This window comes from Geotrypetes seraphini, chromosome 1 (genome assembly GCF_902459505.1).
Source record: "Geotrypetes seraphini chromosome 1, aGeoSer1.1, whole genome shotgun sequence".
Classification (NCBI taxonomy): Eukaryota; Metazoa; Chordata; class Amphibia; order Gymnophiona; family Dermophiidae; genus Geotrypetes; species Geotrypetes seraphini.
Genome location: NC_047084.1, coordinates 336,998,291 through 337,017,326, shown reverse-complemented (window position 1 = coordinate 337,017,326; position 19,036 = coordinate 336,998,291). Strand labels below are relative to the sequence as shown.

The 19,036-nt window shown below is 48.7% G+C and overlaps 1 protein-coding gene across 1 annotated transcript in view; it reads left to right on the top strand.

The window, feature by feature from the left end:
* The window catches only part of PKD2 (polycystin 2, transient receptor potential cation channel), a 149,107-nt gene that overhangs the window by 67,386 nt on the left and 62,685 nt on the right, over positions 1–19,036 (top strand). The window contains 1 exon segment of the mRNA XM_033959554.1: positions 3,436–3,617. Within this exon segment, the coding sequence (XP_033815445.1) occupies positions 3,436–3,617 (182 nt within the window).

The window sequence follows — 19,036 nt, the reverse complement described above, 5'->3', positions numbered from 1 at the left end:
TAATATTTAGCTTATTCCTTTCTTATAAATCAAAGTTCCTGCTGCTGAACTAGAGAAAGAGATATTCAGCTGGCAGGGCTTTGTTTATACATTTTTATCAACACAACTAATATACTATTTTATCCTAAAGCAAAAAATAAATAAATAAATATAATTTTTTTTTTCTACCTTTGTTGTCTGGTTTCTGCTTTCCACATCTTCTCATTGAATTCCTTCCATCCACTGTGTGTCTTCTCTCTGTGTCTTCCATTTGCTGTTACTGTGCCTCTCCCTTAACCCCCCCCCCTCAATTGGTCTAGCACCCATCTTCTTCCCTCCGCTCCCGCATAGTCTGGCATCTGTCTTCTTCCCACTCTGTCTTCCACATTTCCCTTCGGGGTCTGTTCCTCTCCACCCTCCTTCAATGTCTGTCCTATTCCTTTCCACCACCACCCTTCCCTCCCTCCTTTACCATCTGTTCCTTTCTACTACCCTTCAGCTCCTTTCACGTGGCTTATCTATCTACCTTCCTCCCTCTTATTTTCATGGCACTTTACAATGTAATTTGTGCAAGCCACTGGAGCCTGCGAGCTCGGTCCCTGTCCCATCCCCACAAACCATCTCGCTTCTGTGCTCCTATTTTCTCCATTTCTAATATCTCCCCTATGTATCTGTCATTGCCCCTCCCCCCTGTGTCCATATACCATCCCCATGGCATGTCCCCTTTATGTCTCTGTCCCTATGCCCCATGCACATAATTTCCCCTCTTTCTGTTACCTTCCTGTGTCCAGATTTCCCCTATCTTCCTCTTCCATACCAGTGTGTCTCTTCTTTTCAACCCCATCTAGCTTTTTTCCCTCTTTCTTCCCCCCCCCCTGCTTCTAGCATCTGGCTCACCTGCCAGTCCTTCCCTTTCTTTCCTGCTGTGGGTTTTTCTTTCCCCTTGGCCCAGAATCCTTGGCCCAGAATCCTTTTCCCTTTCACTCCCTTCTTCCAATTTGAGCCGGGAACACTAGCGATCGCACGGTCCCCGCAGCCACTACCTGCCTGCCCAATCGATCCTAGTGTTTAGCCAGCTCTCTCCCTTCTCCTCACCTTAGTTTGTAGATTTTCTTTTTCGGCGACCCGCACGCTATCAGAGAGCCGCGCATGCGCGGCTGCTCAGTGTTCAATCTTCTGCTCTGCTGCAACTTCCTGTTTCCGGTTGCGTCAGAGCAGAAGATTGAACACTGAGCAGCCGCGCGTGTGCGGCTCTCTGATAGCGTGCGGGTCGCCGAAAAAGAAAATCTACAAACTAAGGTGAGGAGAAGGGAGAGAGCTGGCTAAACACTAGAATCGATTGGGCAGGCGGGTGTGAGCTGCGGGGACCGCGCGATCCTTCATGCCTCACTGCGGGGACAAGACCATTCACCGCCCCGCCGGTGAATGGCCTTGTCCCCGTCACCGCAGCGACTGCTAGTTTTCTTCCCCGTTTTCGGCGGGTGACCCCGGCTAAAATGCGGTGGCCGCGGGTAAACCGCCACCGTGTCATTCTCTAAGCAGGACATATGAAGAACTAGGACATCAAATGTGTGGGAGTTGTCAAATGTGCACCCTAATGGAGTGCACTAGGATATTTAAGAATCCAAAAGATAACAAAGAATACACTCTAAACCATAAATCCAATTGTAAAACGCAAGGTGTTGTATATATATTGAGATGCCCCTGTGAGCTTATTTACGAGGGACAAACTTCACATAAATTCAATATCCGTTTGACTGAACATAAAAGTAATATCAAGAACCACAACATGGGTGCCCCACTGGCCAAACACTGTATTGAGATGAAACATAGTTTTAACTCCTTACGGGCGGTCATTATAGAAATAGTCAGACCTGACATAAGAGGAGGTAATTTTCGTCGGATTTTAGCACAACATGAGCAACGATGGATCAGTCGTCTGCAGACCCTGTACCCAAGCGGCTTGAATAAACAAATGGAGTGGCAACATTTTTACTGAGTTACCCATTAGATTTCTTAGTATATTATCCTCTTTGAATTGTTTCCCATAAAAGGTTGCAGAATATATGGGGAGTGTTAGCACCTTTGGGGGTTTTTTGTTATCTGTATCTTTAATGAAATGTGATATCTGCACTGACGTCAGTACACTGTTAAAACTCTTTAAAATGAGGCTGTCGCCATTTTGTCTATTGTTTGGAGACTGTTGTTGGATTTGTACAACATAGTAAGTAAGAACTTCTTCAATATATAATCCTGAATATGATAAGAAATATCCTTTACTGATTTTGTATTTTATTTTCAGAAGCTTGTTTCATAAGTTGGCCCTGAGGCAGTGGTTTTGAACAATACTCCACGAAACGCTGGCCACGTTGGCAAGATTTGAAACATAGCGCTGAATGCAAACGATATGAATACTAATACAAAGCTAAGTAATTTCATTGAAAAATACTAATGACATTACTGTAACTGAGAATGTTAAAACATAGTCTCGTAACGTTGAATTGGTGCATCATATATAGAAGATTGCAAAATTATATTTAAAAAAATTTTTTTAGATAGTGACCTTTTTAGATTAAGTTATTGATAAAAAAAAAAAAGAAGAAAAAATAATATAAAGTGTTTAGAATAAGTAATTTAATGACTGTAATATGGCCAATGATTGGAGCTAAGGAGCTGGAAAACTACGCGGATCTTTGGGGTCAGTGTCTATGACTTGCGTAGGCTCCGTGACTGAGGCCTTTCCAGTAATAGCTATATAGTGTATTGTGTATGCACTTTTTCACTAAAGTGGGAAATTGTTGGTCTTTATTATTTATAGTATCTTCCCACTAAGGGAGTTTAGTGTAGTGTATAAATGGAGATACACATAATACCTAAGACTCCTCTGTGTAATGCCTTACATCTTTATGCTGTTTTAGTTATTTTCTTTGTGACTCTTATATATTTCCTTTCACTGTGTGGAACAGAGCAAGACAGTGTGAAATCTAAAAAAGAAAGGAAAGAAACTACAATTTATTTGACAAAGCAGAAACAATCATTACAAGAAGTTAATAAACCAATCCGGAAGGCAAAAGGAAACACAAGAGGGGAAAGGATAACATGGATAGGCAAAACACAAAACCGAGTGTCGTCTCATCATTCTGGAAATGCCTGATTAAATAGCCATGTTTTGATAGCAGATTTAAACTTAAGTTGAAATTAATTATGAATGTGTTTCGGAAGAGAATTCCATAATGTTGGGGCTGTGAAGAAAAATCCGGAAGGTCTGGTGGATTCCAGACATGTAAGACGGGGAATTGGTAATACCAGTTTATGATCAGTTAAAGGAATTTAGGTAATTCATATGGTAGTCATGTTCAAGAGAGAGCAGTGTAAATGTACAAAAAAGGGTTTGTTTTCCCATGTTAGTTTAATGCAACATACTTCTCTTTCTGACTCCATAATTTTTTTCCACAGCTTTTTAAGTTTGTTAGCTTCAACAGGACCACGAGCCAGTTATCTACTACCATGTCTCGCTGTGCCAAAGACATCATGGGCTTTGCCATTATGTTTTTCATTATATTTCTGGCGTATGCTCAACTGGCTTACCTTGTTTTTGGCACACAAGTTGATGATTTCAGCACTTTCCAAGACAGCATGTAAGTATCATTGAGTCTCCTCTGTACCCTTAGACTTTTGCATGTGACCCTGATATTCTTGTGTGATGTCTTTAATACAACAGTGCTTAAGGTTTTGTGGCATATAACAGTATTATGATGTGTTTAAATTATATATTATCCCAGGACAAGCAGGCAGCATATTCTCTACATGTGGGTGACGTCATCTACGGAGCCCCCTAGCGGATGTTCTCGCAAGCAGACTTGCTTGAAGATCTTCAAGCTTGCGAGTGGACCGCGTATGCGCGAGTGTCCCTCCCGCCCGACCTAGGGCATGCGTCTCCTCAGCGTGGCCTCAGTTATAAGTTTTCCGCAGAGCCAGAAGCTCTGCTCCCTTGCTTCGCGCGCATTCGTTGTGCATCTTTGCACCGCAGCTTGCTTTTTTCGGGGGAGTCGCTGTGCTCGCGTATTTGGTTTTCACTTCGTGTCTTTTTGACCGTGTTGCCTGTCTTGCTCAGGCCGCCTGGCCTCGCGGGGCCACGGCTGTATTTTTTCTTATGTCCCGGCCTTGTACCGGTTTAAAAACTGCACCAAGTGCAACCGGGTGATCTCCATCACCGATCCCCATCGTTGGTATGTGGCGTGCCTGGGTGCGGATCACCGTGCCGAGTCTTGCCCACGTTGTGCGACCTTGCAACCGCGGGCTCTTCATCAGAGGGTGGCCAAGATTCTCCAATTGTTTGGCCCGATGGATCTTGCGGGACAGGCCTCGAGCTTGGGCTCGCCCCCGTCGTTGGGTGCCTCGGCCTTGAAATCCTCGGCCTCGAAGGTTTCGACCTCGGCCCCTCCTGCTACACTGGCCTCGGGTAAGTCTCCTCTTTCTTCCTCAGGTGTGCCAGCAAAGAAACCTACCTCGGAGTCTCATGTGAGTGCCACCTCATCGGCCTCTTCGAGACTTCATTCAAAGCGTGCCTCCTTACGTAGGGAATACTCTTCCTTGAGGTCGCCCCCGAAGGAGCGCACTGCTGCACCTCCGACCCAACATCCTTAGGTCTTGGTGCCTATGTTCAAGGACATGCTTAAGGCTATCCTTACTACACAGATTTCCTCGGTTGTGAGTCAACTGGTCCTGGTCTCGACTCAGTCCCAGTCTGACCAGCCTGGGCGTTCTTCTGTCGTATCTCAGGGCCGTACTCACAAGACTCGCAGACTGCCCTCGAGTGATTCTTCGTCCCGGATTCAGGGCATGTGACTTTTCGGGGTCCAGAAGGGGGCCCGTTCTTCGCCCTCTGCCTCGTCGAGGCTTGCTTCTTCTAAAAAGCTGCAGTCTTCTCCACCCCTTCGAGGCAGGTCTCCGACCGCGAGACCCGCAGGGCCTGTGCTAGCCTCGGAGTTGGAATCTGATTCGATTTCCCTGATGAGGTGGGCGGCTGCTTCCAGGGGTTTTCCTCGAGGCCTGCAGGGGAGTTTTCGTTTGCCCCATCTTCACTGAGGCTCCGCAAGCTGGTGCCTCGGACGCACGAGTCCTCCCCAACTCGCCTTCCATGGGGCCGTTCTTCATCGCCTCCTCGGTCTCTCGTTCCCGAGACTCCGAGGCTCCTGCATATTATTCGAGGGAAGTCTCCCCCTCTTTCTCTGCTGCCCCCAGATCTCGCTCTGGGTCGCCTCAGAAGGACGAGTCTTCTTCTTGAAACTCCTTTACTCGTTTTATTTCTGATATAGGTAAGGCCCTGCAACTGGATCTCCAGTCTGAGTCCCGTTATGCCCAGGAATACCTGGCGGAGATGGGTGTTACTCACCCGCCCCGTAAGGCGCTGCTCTTGCCGCTGCATCAGGTTCTCCGACAGACATTTCTACGGAACCTGGAGACGCCTTATGCGGTTACTGCCATTCCCTCCAAAATGGAGTCCCGTTACCAGACGATCCCGGTCAAGGGGTTTGAAAACTCTCAGCTTTCCCACCAATTCTTGGTGGGAGAGTCTTCCTTAAAAAAATCCAATCCCTCAAAGGTGTACGCCGCGGTCCCTCCGGGCCGGGAGGGACGTATGATGGACAAGTTTGGGCGCCGTCTTTATCAAAACCCAATGATGGTGAACCGTGTCCTCAACTATAATTTTACCTTCATGTCCTATCTCAGGTTCTGTGTGGACGCCCTCCACTCGTTCCAGGTGGACGTGCCGGCTTCTCAGTGTCAGGAGTTCCGACTTCTCTAGGAGACGCTCTCCCAGCTCCGCCTCTATATGTTTCAGGCGACTTACGACACCTTCGAGTTGTCCTCGAGGGTCACGGCCTTTGCGATCGCCCATGTGTCGCCCTCGCCTTGCTCAGGATTGTGGATATGGACCCCAACCTCCAGGATCGTCTGGCCAATCTCCCTTGTGTGGGCATGAGCTCTTTGATGATTCCATTGAGGCAACCACTAAGCGCCTCTCAGAGCCAATGAACGGTCTTTTGCCTCTCTAGTGCGGCTTAAGCCGAAGACTCCTCCGGCTCGGCCGTACAAAATTCCTCCTTGGCGGTATCCGCAAAAATTGACTCCTATTGTTTCTCGCCCACCTTCGAAGCAGCCGCAGCAGCAGCGTCCTGCTAAAGCCCAGCCGCCGGCTCGGCAAAGCCTGGGCCATCTTTTTGACAATTCCTGTATGAGCCAGCCGGCTCCCTTCCCTCTGGAGCCTTCCTCCCTTCCCATCCGGGGGTTGTCTCCATCATTTTCTATCCTCAGTGGGAAAGTCTTACAATTGGGTGTTTTTCCATTGTCTGGGAAGGGTACTCTCTTCACTTCAGTTGCGTACCCCCGGACTTTCCGCCAAGAGAGTTTTCTTCTGCCAGGTCTCAACTGCCTCTTCTTCTACGGGAAGCTCAGGCCCTCCTTCGCCTCCGGGCGGTCGAGGAGGTTCCTCCGGATCAGTGGAATACGAGGTTTTATTCCCGCTATTTTCTGGTTCCCAAGAAGACGGGATGATCTACGTCCAATCCTGGACCTCAGGACTCTGACCAAGTTTCTGGTCAAGGAAAAGTTCAGAATGCTCACCGTTCCTACGTTGTATCCCCTGATGGATGAGGGGGAATGGCTGTGCTCGTTGGACCTCAAGGAGGCTTACACGCACATTCCGATTCATCTGGCCTCTCGCCGGTATCTGAGATTCCGGGTGGGGGATCTCCACCTCCAATATCGTGTTCTACCCTTCGGCCTAGCGGCCTCACCCAAGGGTTTTCATGAAATGCCTGGTAGTGGCTGGCAGCGGCCCTGCGTCTCCGAGGGCTGCAGGTGTATCCCTACCTCGACAACTGGTTGATCAAAGCGTCCTCTTGCCTGGAGGTTCTGCGAGCGACGAATAAAACTATTTTACTCCTTCAGAGTCTCGGATTCGAGGTGAACTTTCCCTAGTCTCACCTCTGTCCGTCTCAGTCATAACATAGTAACATAGTAGATGACAGCAGATAAAAACCCTGAATGGTCCATCCAGTCTGCCCACCTGATTCAATTTAAATTTTTAAATTTTTTTTCTTAGCTATTTCTGGGCAAGAATCCAAAGCTCTACCTGGTACTGTGCTTGGGTTCCAACTGCCGAAATCTCCGTTAAAACCTACTCTAGCCCCATCTACACCATCCCAGCCACTGAAGCCCTCCCCAGCCCATCCCCCACCAAATGGCCATACACAAACACAGACCGTGCAAGTCTGCCCAGTACTGGCCTTAGTTCAATATTTAATATTATTTTCTGATTCTAGATCCTCTGTGTTCATCCCACGCTTCTTTGAACTCAGTCACAGTTTTTACTCTCCACCACCTCTCTCGGGAGCGCATTCCAGGCATCCACCACCCCTCTCCGTAAAGTAGAACTTCCTAATATTGCCTTTGAATCTACCACCCCTCAACCTCAAATTATGTCCTCTGGTTTTACCATTTTCCTTTCTCTGGAAAATATTTTGTTCTACGTTAATACCCTTCAAGTATTTGAACGTCTGAATCATATCTCCCCTGTCCCTCCTTTCCTCTAGGGTATACATATTCAGGGCTTCCAGTCTCTCCTCATACGTCTTCTAGCACAAGCCTCCTATCATTTTCGTCGCCCTCCTCTGGACCGCCTCAAGTCTTCTTATGTCCTTCGCCAGATACGGTCTCCAAAACTGAACACAATACTCCAAGTGGGGCCTTACCAATAACCTGTACAGGGGCATCAACATCTTCTTCCTTCTACTGGCTACACCTCTCTTTATACAGCCCAGCATCCTTCTGGCAGCAGCCACTGCCTTGTCACTGTTTTTTGGCCTTTAGATCTTCGGACACTATCATCCCAAGATCCCTCTCCCCATCCGTACATATCAGCTTCTCACCTCCCAGCATATATAGTTCCTTCCGATTATTAATCCCCAAATGCATTACTCTGCATTTATTTGCATTGAATTCTTAGTTGCCAGGCATTACACCATTCCTCTAACTTTTGCAGATCCTTTTTCATATTTTCCACTACCTCTTCGGTGTCTACTCTGTTACAAATCTTGGTATCATCTGCAAAAAGGCACACTTTTCCTTCTAAACCTTCAGCAATATTACTCACAAACTTATTGAACAGGATCGGCCCCCAGCACCAAACCCTGAGGGACTCCACTACTCACCTTTTCCTTCCTCCGAGCGACTTCCATTAACCACCACCCTCTGGCGTCTGTCCGACAGCCAGTTTCTAACCCAGTTCACCACTTTGGGTCCTAACTTCAGCCCTTCAAGTTTGTTCAACAGTCTCCTATGAGGAACTGTATCAAAGGCTTTGCAGAAGTCTAAGTAAATTACATATAGCATATGTCCTTGATCCAGCTCTCTGGTCACCCAATCAAAAAATTAAATCGGGTTTGTTTGGCACGATTTACCTTTTGTAAGGCCATGTTGCCTCAGATCCTGTAACCCATTAGATTAAAGGAAGTACACTATCCTTTCTTTCAGCAACACTTCCATTATTTTTCCAACAAACTGAAGTGAGGTTCACCGGCCTGTAGTTTCCTGCTTCGTCCCTGTGACCACTTTTGTGAATAGGTACCACATCCGCTCTCCTCCAATCCCCAGGAACCACTCCCGTCTCCAGAGATTTGTTGAACAAGTCTTTAATAGGACTTGCCAGAACCTCTCTGAGCTCCCATAGTATCCTGTCTGGTCCCATTGCTTTGTCCACCTTCAATTTTTTCAGGTTGCTCATAAACACTTTCCTCCGTGAACGGCGCAGAATCCACTCCATTTTCTCGTGTAACTTTGCCAGACAATCTCGGTCCTTCTCCAGGATTTTTCTTCTGTGAACACAGAACAGAAGTATTTGTTTAGCACATTTGCTTTTTTCCTCATCACTCTCCACATATCGGTTCCCATTATCTTTTAGTTTAGCAATTCCATTTTTCATCTTCCTCCTTTCACTAATATATCTGAAAAATTTTTGTCTCCTTTTTTTACATTTTTAGCCATTTGTTCTTCCGCCTGTGCTTTCGCCAGACGTATCTCTCTCTTGGTTTCTTTCAGTTTCACCCTGTAGTCCTTTTTGCACTCCTCTTCTTGGGTTTTTTTTATCGAGTTTATCGGAGCGGTCCTGAACACGGTTCGCCTCCGCTCTTTCTTGCCTCGGCTTCATCAGGAGGCCCTTGTTCGTTTGTGTCAACGGGTAGCCTTCCTATCCTCGGTCCCAGCTCGGCTCATGATGGTCCTTCTCGGCCACATGGCCTCCACAGTTCACGTGACTCCTTTTGCCAGACTTCACCTTCGAATCCCTCAGTGGACCCTGGCATCCCAATTGGAACCAGGATCGGGATCCTGTCTCTCGACTCATTGTCGTGACTCCTTTGTTGAAGCAGGTCTTTCCGCTAGTGGATGCTCTCTTCCAATCTTTCCAGAGGTTTTCTGTTTCATGCTCCTCCTCCACAGAAGGTCCTCACGACGGACTCGTCGGCCCTATGCTTTGGGGGCACATCTGGACGGTCTTCTCACTCAGGGTCTTTGGTCCAGTGCCGACCGCCTTTGTCACATCAATCTGCTAGAATTTTGGGCGTTTTCCTCGCTCTGAAGCTTTTTGTCACCTGCTTCGCGGGACCGTGTGGTGCTGGTTCACATGGACAACCAGGTCGCCATGTATTATATCAACAAACAAGGGGGCACGGTGGTCCCTGTTCCTGTGCCAGGAGGCGATGCGGCTCTGGGATTGGGCCATCCGCCACAACATTTTTTCTTCAAGCACTCTTACATTCAGGGCCAGCAAAATTGCCTGGCAGATAAGTTGAGTCATCTGCTGCAGCCTCACGAAATGAGTCTCTCCATTCCTTGACCCTGCGTCAGGTGTTTGCTTGTTGGGGGACTCCGGATGTTGATCTGTTCGTGTCCCCCCTCAATCACAAGTTACACCCGCTTCTGCTCAGGGTCTACACCCCTCACAGGATCGAGGTGGATGCCTTCCTTCTGGATTGGATGAACCTGTTTCTGTATACGTTTCCTCCATTCCCCGCTGATTCTGAAGACTCTCCTCATGCTCAAGTCCACGCACACCACCATGATTCTGATTAACTCTCGTGGCCCCCGACAGCTCTGGTTCTCCCTCCTGTTGCAGCTCAGTTCCAGGGAGCCTCTTCTTCTGCCTGTTTTTCCTTCTCTGCTTACGCAGAGTCGGGGATCTCTTCATCCCAACCTGCAGTCTCTACACTTACAGCTTGGTTCCTCAAGGACTTAATGCCCTCGTTCCAGTTCTCCCAGTCTGTGCTGGATGTCCTGGAGATCTCTCGGAAGGAGTCCACTCGCCAATGTTACCATCAGAAGTGGACCCGGTTTTCTTCTTGGTGTGCTCAGCTGCACCAGGACCCTTGTCTTCTGTCCTGGATTATCTGTTGCACTTATCTGGCGCTGGACTCAAGTCCTCATCGATTCGAGTCCACCTCAATGCCATTGCTTCTTTTCATCAGCCGATTGATGGAAAACCTCTCTCTGTTCATCCTGTGGTTTCCCACTTCATGAAGGGCCTTTTTCACGTTCATCCGCCCCTTAAACCTGCTCCTGTGGTTTGGGATCTCAACGTGGTCCTTGCTCATTGATGGAGCCTCCCTTTAAGCCGCTCGGCGTGGTGCTCACTTGAACTTTCTCACTTGGCAAGGTTGTGTCTTCTTATTGCCCTTAATTCTGTCCGTCGTGGACAGTGAGCTTCAGGCTTGGTGGCGGACCCGCCTTTCACTGTCTTCCAACAAGATAAGGTGGTTCTCTGTACCCATCTAAATTCTTGCCTAAGGTTGTTTCGGATTTTCACATCAACCAATCATTGTTCTTCCTGTGTTTTTCCCAAAGCCCCATTCTCATCTTGGAGAAGTGGCTCTGCATTCCCTTGACTATAAGCGCTGCGCTGGACTTCAACTTGAAGTGCACTGTTCCTCATCGTACTGCTCCCCAGCTGTTCATCTCTTTCAATCCTAATCGCTTGGGGCAATCTGTTTCTAAGCCGGCATTTCTAACTGGTCAGCGCTTGTATCTCTTTCTGTTACGCTTAGGCTGGTCTCTCCCTGCCAGGTCGAGTCACTGGCCACAAGGTCAGAGCGATGGTGGCGTCTGTTGCTTTCCTCCACTCGACTCCGATTGAGGAAATCTGCAAGGCTGCCACTTGGTCCTCGGTTCATACGTTCACCTCTCACTACTGTCTGGATGCTTTTTCCAGGTGTGATGGCCATTTTGGCCAGTCAGTTTTGCAAAATCTGTTCTCCTAACTTGCCAACTCTCCCTCCATCCCTTTCTGGTTAGCTTGGAGGTCTCCCACATGTAGAGAATATGCTGCCTGCTTGTCCTGGGATAAAGCACAGTTACTTACTGTAACAGGTGTTATCCAGGGACAGCAGGCAGATATTCTCGCAACCCACCCACCTCCCCGGGTTGGCTTCTTTGCTAGCTATCTGAACTGAGGCTACGCTTAGGAGACGCATGCCCTAGGTCAGGCGGGAGGGGCACTCGCACTATGTGCAGTCCACTCGCAAGCTTAAATATCTTCAAGCAAGGTCTGCTTGCGAGAACGTATGTTAGGAGGCTCCGTAGATAACATCACCCACATGTAGAGAATATCTGCCTGCTGTCCCTGGATAACACCTGTTACGGTAAGTAGCTGTGCTTTCTGTTCTACCTGATAGACCGGTATAGTTCTTTACTGATGGGTTATATCTCACTGTGACCAGCAGATGGAGACTGAGACCAAAACTGGGTTGTAGTATATTAGCTGAGGCTCTCCCTTGCCTACCCAGTCTTTCTCAGTCTCCAGCAGGTAGAGGTAGGAAAAATCTGGCTCCCTCTGTAAGGGTGTTGGAATTTGTTTTAGGACTCCTGGTTCCCCTTTTAGTGCCGGACGGAGCTTGGACGGGTCCTGTTTGGGATCCGTCCGACCTCGGGGGTGTCAAACCCGGCAGGTCCTTCCTCCACCTCCCCCCCATTTTTGTAGAGTTGCCTCAGATGGCAGCCTGGCCACTGATACCGGTAAAGCTTCCAGCTTTGAGAGCAGTAGAGTCTGTTCTGGTGGTCATCAAACGGTGGCATTGCGCAAAGAATGCATTCTAGTTCATCCCTGCCTGGATGACTGGTTGATTCGAGCAAAGTCATTGCAGGAGAGCACTCGGGTCATGACTCGGGTGGTGGATTTTCTGCAGTCATTGGGATGGGTTGTCAACCTTTCCAAGAGTCAGTTGGCCCCCCTCTCAGCGCCTGGAGTATCTAGGAGTTCTGTTCGACACCTCCTTGGGGAAGGTCTTCCTCCCAGAGGCCCAGATAAGCAAATTGCAACAAGGCGGTGGCCTATGTCAATCATCAGGGGGGCATCAACAGTGTTTTGGTAGCGCAGGAGGCGGCTCTGCTCATATTCTGGGCAGAGTCTCATCTTCAGGATATCTCGGCCTCCCACCAAAGCAGGCGTGGAGAATGTGCAAGCAGACTTTCTGAGTCGTCACACCCTAGATACCGGAGAGTGGTGTCTAAGCCATGCAGCCTTTCAGCTAATAGTGCAGTCTTGGGGTCAGTCCCTCATTGACCTGATGGCCACGAGTATTAATGTCAGAACATCCCGCATCTTCAGTTGGCGCTGAGATGGTCAGGCTCTGGTTCAACCATGACCAATGTAGGATCTGTTGTATGTGTTCCCTCTGTGGCCATTAGTGGGCAGAGTTCTTCTCCACATTGTTCGACATCCAGGCCTAGTGAGTCTTGTGGCTCTGGATTGGCCCAGGCATCCGTGGTACGCGGACTGGGTGAGGCATCTTGGTGGCGGATCCTCTGCCTCTCTCGACCGATCTGTCTCATGGGCCACATTCCAATGTTCGATCTGGGTCCCTTGTATCTTACGACTTGGCTCATTGAAAGGGACCGCCTAGGTAAGAAGGGATATTTCGATTAAGTGATCTTAACCCTCTTGGGGGTCTCGGAGACTTTTCCACTTCTCGGGCTTATGTATGGGTTTGGTGTATATTTGAGGAGTGGTCTCTTCTCACTTCCCTGTGTAACATCTTAGAGTTCTTGCAGGTTGGCCTGGCTTGATCTTCTCTCCGGGTTCAGCTTGCGGCCTTGTCAGCCTTTCATGGATTGTTACAAGGTCAGCTTTTGACTGCCATTCCTGATGTCGTTCACTTCTTGCGGGCGGCCAAATTGTCTAAGCCTCCCGTGCGACCGTTGGTTCCATCTTGGGATCTTAATCTGGTCTTGTCCATGCTGGTGCGCTTACCTTTTTGAGCTTTTGGGTGCCTGCTCGTTGAAGGACCTTACCCTTAAAGTGGTCTTCTTGGTGGATATTACTTCTGCTAGACATGTTTCTGAGCTGCAGGCTTTCTCTTGTAAGTCTCCCTTCCTGGAGTTCTCTAGGGAGTGAGTTGTGTTGCGGCATGTTCCTGCCTTTCTTCCAAAGGTAGTTTCTACTTTTCATGTTAATCAGTCAGTAGTCCTCCCAGTGTTGGGTGATAGGGCAGGTTCTTCTGAGCAGAAACAATTGCGCAAGTTGGATGTCAGTTAGGTCCTTTGCTCTTATGTGCTGAGGACCCAGGAAATTAGGAAATCAGATCATCTCTTTGTACTTCTAGCAGGTCCTCGTAAGGGGGATGGCGCTTCCAAGGCTACCATTGCGCGCTGGATCAAGGAGACTATTGCTTCCGCTTATCTTCTTCAGAAAAAGCCTGTTCCTGAATTTCTCAAGGCTCATTCCACTCGGGGTTAAGCAGCTTCTTGGGCTGAGTCTTCTTTAGTGCCTCCAATGGATATTTGCAAGGCTGCAGTTTGGTCTTCTCTGCATTCCTTTGTCAGACACTACTGTGTGAATGTTCACACGCATCGGGACGCAGTATTCGGTGAGCGTGTTCTTTATCCCAGGACAAGCAGGCAGCTATTCTTGACTGATGGGTGACGGCACCGACGGAGCCCCGGTACGGTACAATTTTAGAGTGATCTCACTCTAAGAACTTTTAGAAAGTTCTAGCTCGGCCGCACCGCGCACGCGCGAGTGCCTTCCCGCCCGACAGAGGCGCGCGGTCCCTCAGTTTCTTAGTTTCCGCGGAGCTAAGAAGACGCGTTTTCAACGGCTGTTGAAATTTTTTTATAACTTGCCTTCCCGCTCGCGTAACTTTTGACTTTATTACTTTCTTTTATTACTTTACTTTTATTTTGGTATAAAAAAAAAAAAAAACTTCTTTTTTCTTCAATTTCGGTTTTTCCCCGGCGGGGCCTCTGCCACCATCGAAGCCTCGGCCTTCGATTTGGCGGAAGCCGTTTTCCCTTTCATGCACCCCTCAACCGGGTTTTTAAAAAGTGCCAGCGGTGTGCTAGGCCTATATCTCTCACGGACCCACACAACTGGTGCTTGCAGTGTTTGGGTCCTGAGCATCAGGCCTCTTCTTGCACCCCGCTGTGCTACCTTTAAAGAAAAGAACATTAAAAAATCGCTTAATTCAACAGCGTTGTTATTCGGTGCCGAGATGTCCGACCCCGTTCCTTCGATCTCCGGCTTCGGCACCGCTTCAGTCGGCACCCTCGTCTTCGACGCCGCGTGATTCCACACCGGCATCCCAACAGTCAGGTAAGCCGGCTAAGAAGCCTTCCCCGCTGGAACGTCTTCCGGCCTCGAGTGCAGTGAGCCCAGTCCTGCCGCCGGTTAGACGCCAGCGGAAGCGCTCCGCCCCTATTGAGGTGAGTCCCTCGACATCGGGCTCCTCATCTCCGGGGCGTAGAGCGGCACCGCAGGTACCGCAGATAGAAGAAAGCAGGTACCGGTGCCATCCCTCGATGACCGCATTACGGCCATCCTTCATGTGCAGCTTAAGGAGCAATTAGAACGACTCCTTCCTGCTATAATGACACCAGAACCTTCCGGTGCCAGTCCGCACCCGAGCCATCGGTACCGGTTGTACATCAACCCGTGTCGGTACGGTTGTCGAACCTGTTTTACCTGCTTCTACTGTCTCGGTACCGCTTCACCTAACTTCATCGGTATCGATGCCAGTCCTTGCACCGGAGCCGACAGCTCACCATCAATCGGTACAGACTTCGGCACCGGTGCGACCGATAACATCGCCTGACTCGGTATCGATGAGGTCGGGTAAGTCGGTACGCAAAACCCGACACATGCAAACATCGACACCTGAGTCTCGGGACCATTCTTCCCATGTCAGAGACCCTGATCTGTGGGGGGACTCAGAGGAACCCTTTCTTTCTGAAGGAGAATGTTCCTCAGAGGAGGAGGATTCGGCTCTCCCTGACCCATCCTCCAAGCAGACCACTTCCTCTTTCTCCAATTTCTTGAAAGAGATGTGTGAGTCTTTGTCCATTCCTTTGGAGGCTGAATCCAAAAAGTCTAAAGCTTTTTTGGATGCCCTTGATTTTGATCAGCCTCCAAAGGAATTTTTGAAGCTTCCCCTTCATGACATCTTGAGGGAAACTTTCTATAAAAATTTAGAGACTCCTTTAACTGTTCCAGGGGCCCCACGTAAACTGGATTCTCTATACAAGGTAATTCCCATTCCTGGGTTCGACAAGCCTCACCTTCCACACGAATCCTTATTTGTCGAATCCACCCTTAAAAAGACTTCAGGAGCCAGTGTATATGCATCTGTCCCTCCTGGCAGAGAAGGAAGGGCCATGGATAAATTCGGTAAGAGGCTCTACCAAAACGCTATGTTAGCAAATAGAGCTAGTAATTATGCTTTTCATTTTTCTTTTTATTTAAAGCATCTCCTTACCACCATGGCTTCCTTCGAGAAGTATCTTCCTTCAAGAAAACATCCATCTTTTCACTCCTGCTTGTCGTCTCTATTCCAACTTCGTAAGTTTATGGTTAGGTCCATATATGACACCTTTGAACTTACATCCAGAGCGACAGCTATGTCGGTGGCTATGCGCCGTTTGGCCTGGCTTCGGGTATCCGAGCTTGATGTTAACCATCAAGATCGGTTAGCCAACGCCCCATGCCTAGGGGATGAGCTCTTTGGGGATTCCATGGACTCTACCACCCAAAAGCTCTCGGCTCATGAGACGCGCTGGGATACCCTGCTCAAGAATAAAAAGAAGCCTCCTCCACCGAGACCATACAGGCAGCAATCGGCTTATCAACGCCGTTTCACAGCCCGTCCATTGCCTACCACTGCTCAACAACCTCGACGTCAGAGGCAACAGCAACGTCAGCCTCCCCGACAGCAGCAACAGCAGCAACCTGCGAAACAACCTCCTCAGCAGAAGTCACAGCCCTTTTGACTTCTTTCTCCGCAGTATAGCCAGTATCCCTGTTCCTGTTCTCCTGCCTCAACCAATAGGAGGTCGACTTTCTCTGTTCTTCAGCCGGTGGGAAGTAATCACTTCGGACCAATGGGTCCTCAACATCATCCGCCACGGCTACTCTCTCAACTTTCAGACTCTCCCACCTCAAAGCCTGCCAAAAGAGTCTGCTTTGAACAGTCCTCAATCAGCCCTCCTTATTCAGGAGGTCCAATCCCTCCTCCTTCTGAACGCTATAGAGGAAGTTCCTCTAGATCAAAAGGGGCAGGGATTCTACTCCCGTTACTTTCTAGTTCCCAAAAAGACAGGAGATCTCAGACCCATCCTGGACCTTCGCGATCTCAACATTCATCTAGTAAAAGAAAAATTCAAGATGCTTTCTTTAGCCATACTTTATCCCCTTCTAAATCAAAACGACTGGCTATGCTCCCTCGATCTCAAAGAGGCTTACACTCACATACCGATCAATGTAACCTCAAGACCATATCTCCGATTCATGATCAATCATTGTCATTACCAGTACAAGGTGCTGCCCTTCGGTCTTGCCTCATCTCCAAGGGTATTCACCAAATGTCTCATTGTGGTGGCGGCTTTTCTGCGCTCTCACCACCTGCAGGTATTTCCTTACCTGGACGATTGGTTGATCAAAGACACTTCTGCCCAAGCGGTCCTTCTGGCCACCAACCAAACCATCCAGTTTCTGCAACTTCTGGGATTCGAGATCAATCTACCCAAATCTCATATCATTCCCACTCAGAGACTTCAATTCATTGGAGCGATCCTGGACACACTCCTCATGAGAGCTTTCCTGCCATCCAATCGGCTTCAGACCCTTCAGTCTCTATGTCACCAGGTACTTCCTCTGCCGTCCATCTCAGCAAGACAAATGATGGTGCTCTTGGGACACATGGCATCCACAGTTCATGTCACACCTCATGCCCGTCTTCACCTGCGCACTCCTCAATGGACCCTTGCGACCCAGTGGTCCCAAGCGTCGGACTCTTGCTCACGACACATATCTGTGACATCATCTCTTCGTCAGTCTCTGCAATGGTGGTTGGTATCCTCAAATCTATCCAGAGGTCTTCTGTTCCATCAGCCTCCTCATCAACTAGTCATCACCACCGACGCCTCTCTGTACGCATGGGGAGCTCACTTGAACGAGTTCCAGACTCAGGGTCTTTGGTCAGCCCAGGAAAAGAAGCATCAAATCAATTTCCTGGAACTCAGAGCGATGTTTTACGCCCTCAAGGCCTTTCAACACCTTCTCTTTCCTCAGGTCCTTCTGTTGTGCACAGACAATCAGGTTGCGATGTACTACATCAACAAACAGGGTGGGACAGGCTCTCGCCTGTTATGCCAGGAAGCCCAGAAGATCTGGAATTGGGCCATAGATCATCATCTCTTCCTGAAAGCTATTTACATTCAGGGGAAACAGAATTCATTAGCGGACAAACTCAGCAGAATTCTCCAGCCTCACGAGTGGACACTCGACCCTGTAACTCTACAGTCTATCTTCACTCAATGGGGCACTCCTCAGATAGACCTCTTTGCAGCTCCTCACAATCACCAGCTGCCCCGTTTCTGCTCAAGACTTTACTCTCCACACCGTCTCACAGCAGATGCTTTTCTCCTCGACTGGTCGAATCTGTTCCTGTACGCCTTCCCTCCTCTACCTCTCATGTTGAGAACCTTGTTCAAGCTCAAGAGGGAACGAGCCACCATGATTCTGATTGCTCCGAGGTGGCCCAGGCAACATTGGTTCTCCCTTCTACTTCAACTCAGTTCCAGGGAACCTTTTCTTCTTCCTCTGTTTCCTTCTCTGCTTACGCAACAGCAGGGAACCCTTCTGCATCCCAACCTCCAGTCTCTACACCTGATGGCTTGGTATCTCTCGGGCTGAACTCGACTGATACTCTTTTGTCTCAGCCCGTTCGTTCCATTCTGGATGCCTCCAGGAAACCAGCCACTCTACAATGTTACCATCAAAAGTGGACGAGGTTTTCTTCCTGGTGTCTTCTTCATCATCTTGATCCCACTTCCCTAGCGGTGGAGACGTTGTTGGATTATCTTCTTTCTTTGTCTGATTCTGGCCTGAAGTCCTCTTCCATCAGGGTCCACCTCAGTGCCATTGCAGCTTTTCATGAGCCAGTCCATGGAAAACTTCTTTCAGCTCATCCCCTGGTATCCAGGTTCATGCGTGGGCTTTTCAATGTGAAACCACCTCTTAAAGCCCCTCCGGTTATCTGGGATCTCAATGTGGTTCTTTCCGCTTTAATGAAACCTCCATTTGAACCTTTAGCTACCTCTCCTTTCAAATTTCTCACTTGGAAGGTGCTTTTTCTTATTGCCATTACCTCTGCCAGGAGGGTCAGTGAGCTTCATGCACTGGTTGCAGATCCACCTTTTACGGTTTTTCACCATGACAAGGTGGTTCTGCGTACACATCCAAAGTTTCTCCCCAAGGTTGTTTCTGAATTTCATCTCAACCAATCCATTGTTTTACCTGTTTTCTTTCCAAAACCTCATTCTCATTCTGGGGAACAAGCTCTGCATACTTTGGATTGTAAAAGGGCTCTTGCTTACTATCTGGAGCGTACGAAACCCCACAGATCAGTTCCCCAACTCTTTCTGTCCTTTGATCCGAATAAATTGGGACGTCCTGTTTCTAAACGTACGTTGTCTAATTGGCTTGCAGCGTGCATTTCATTCTGTTATGCTC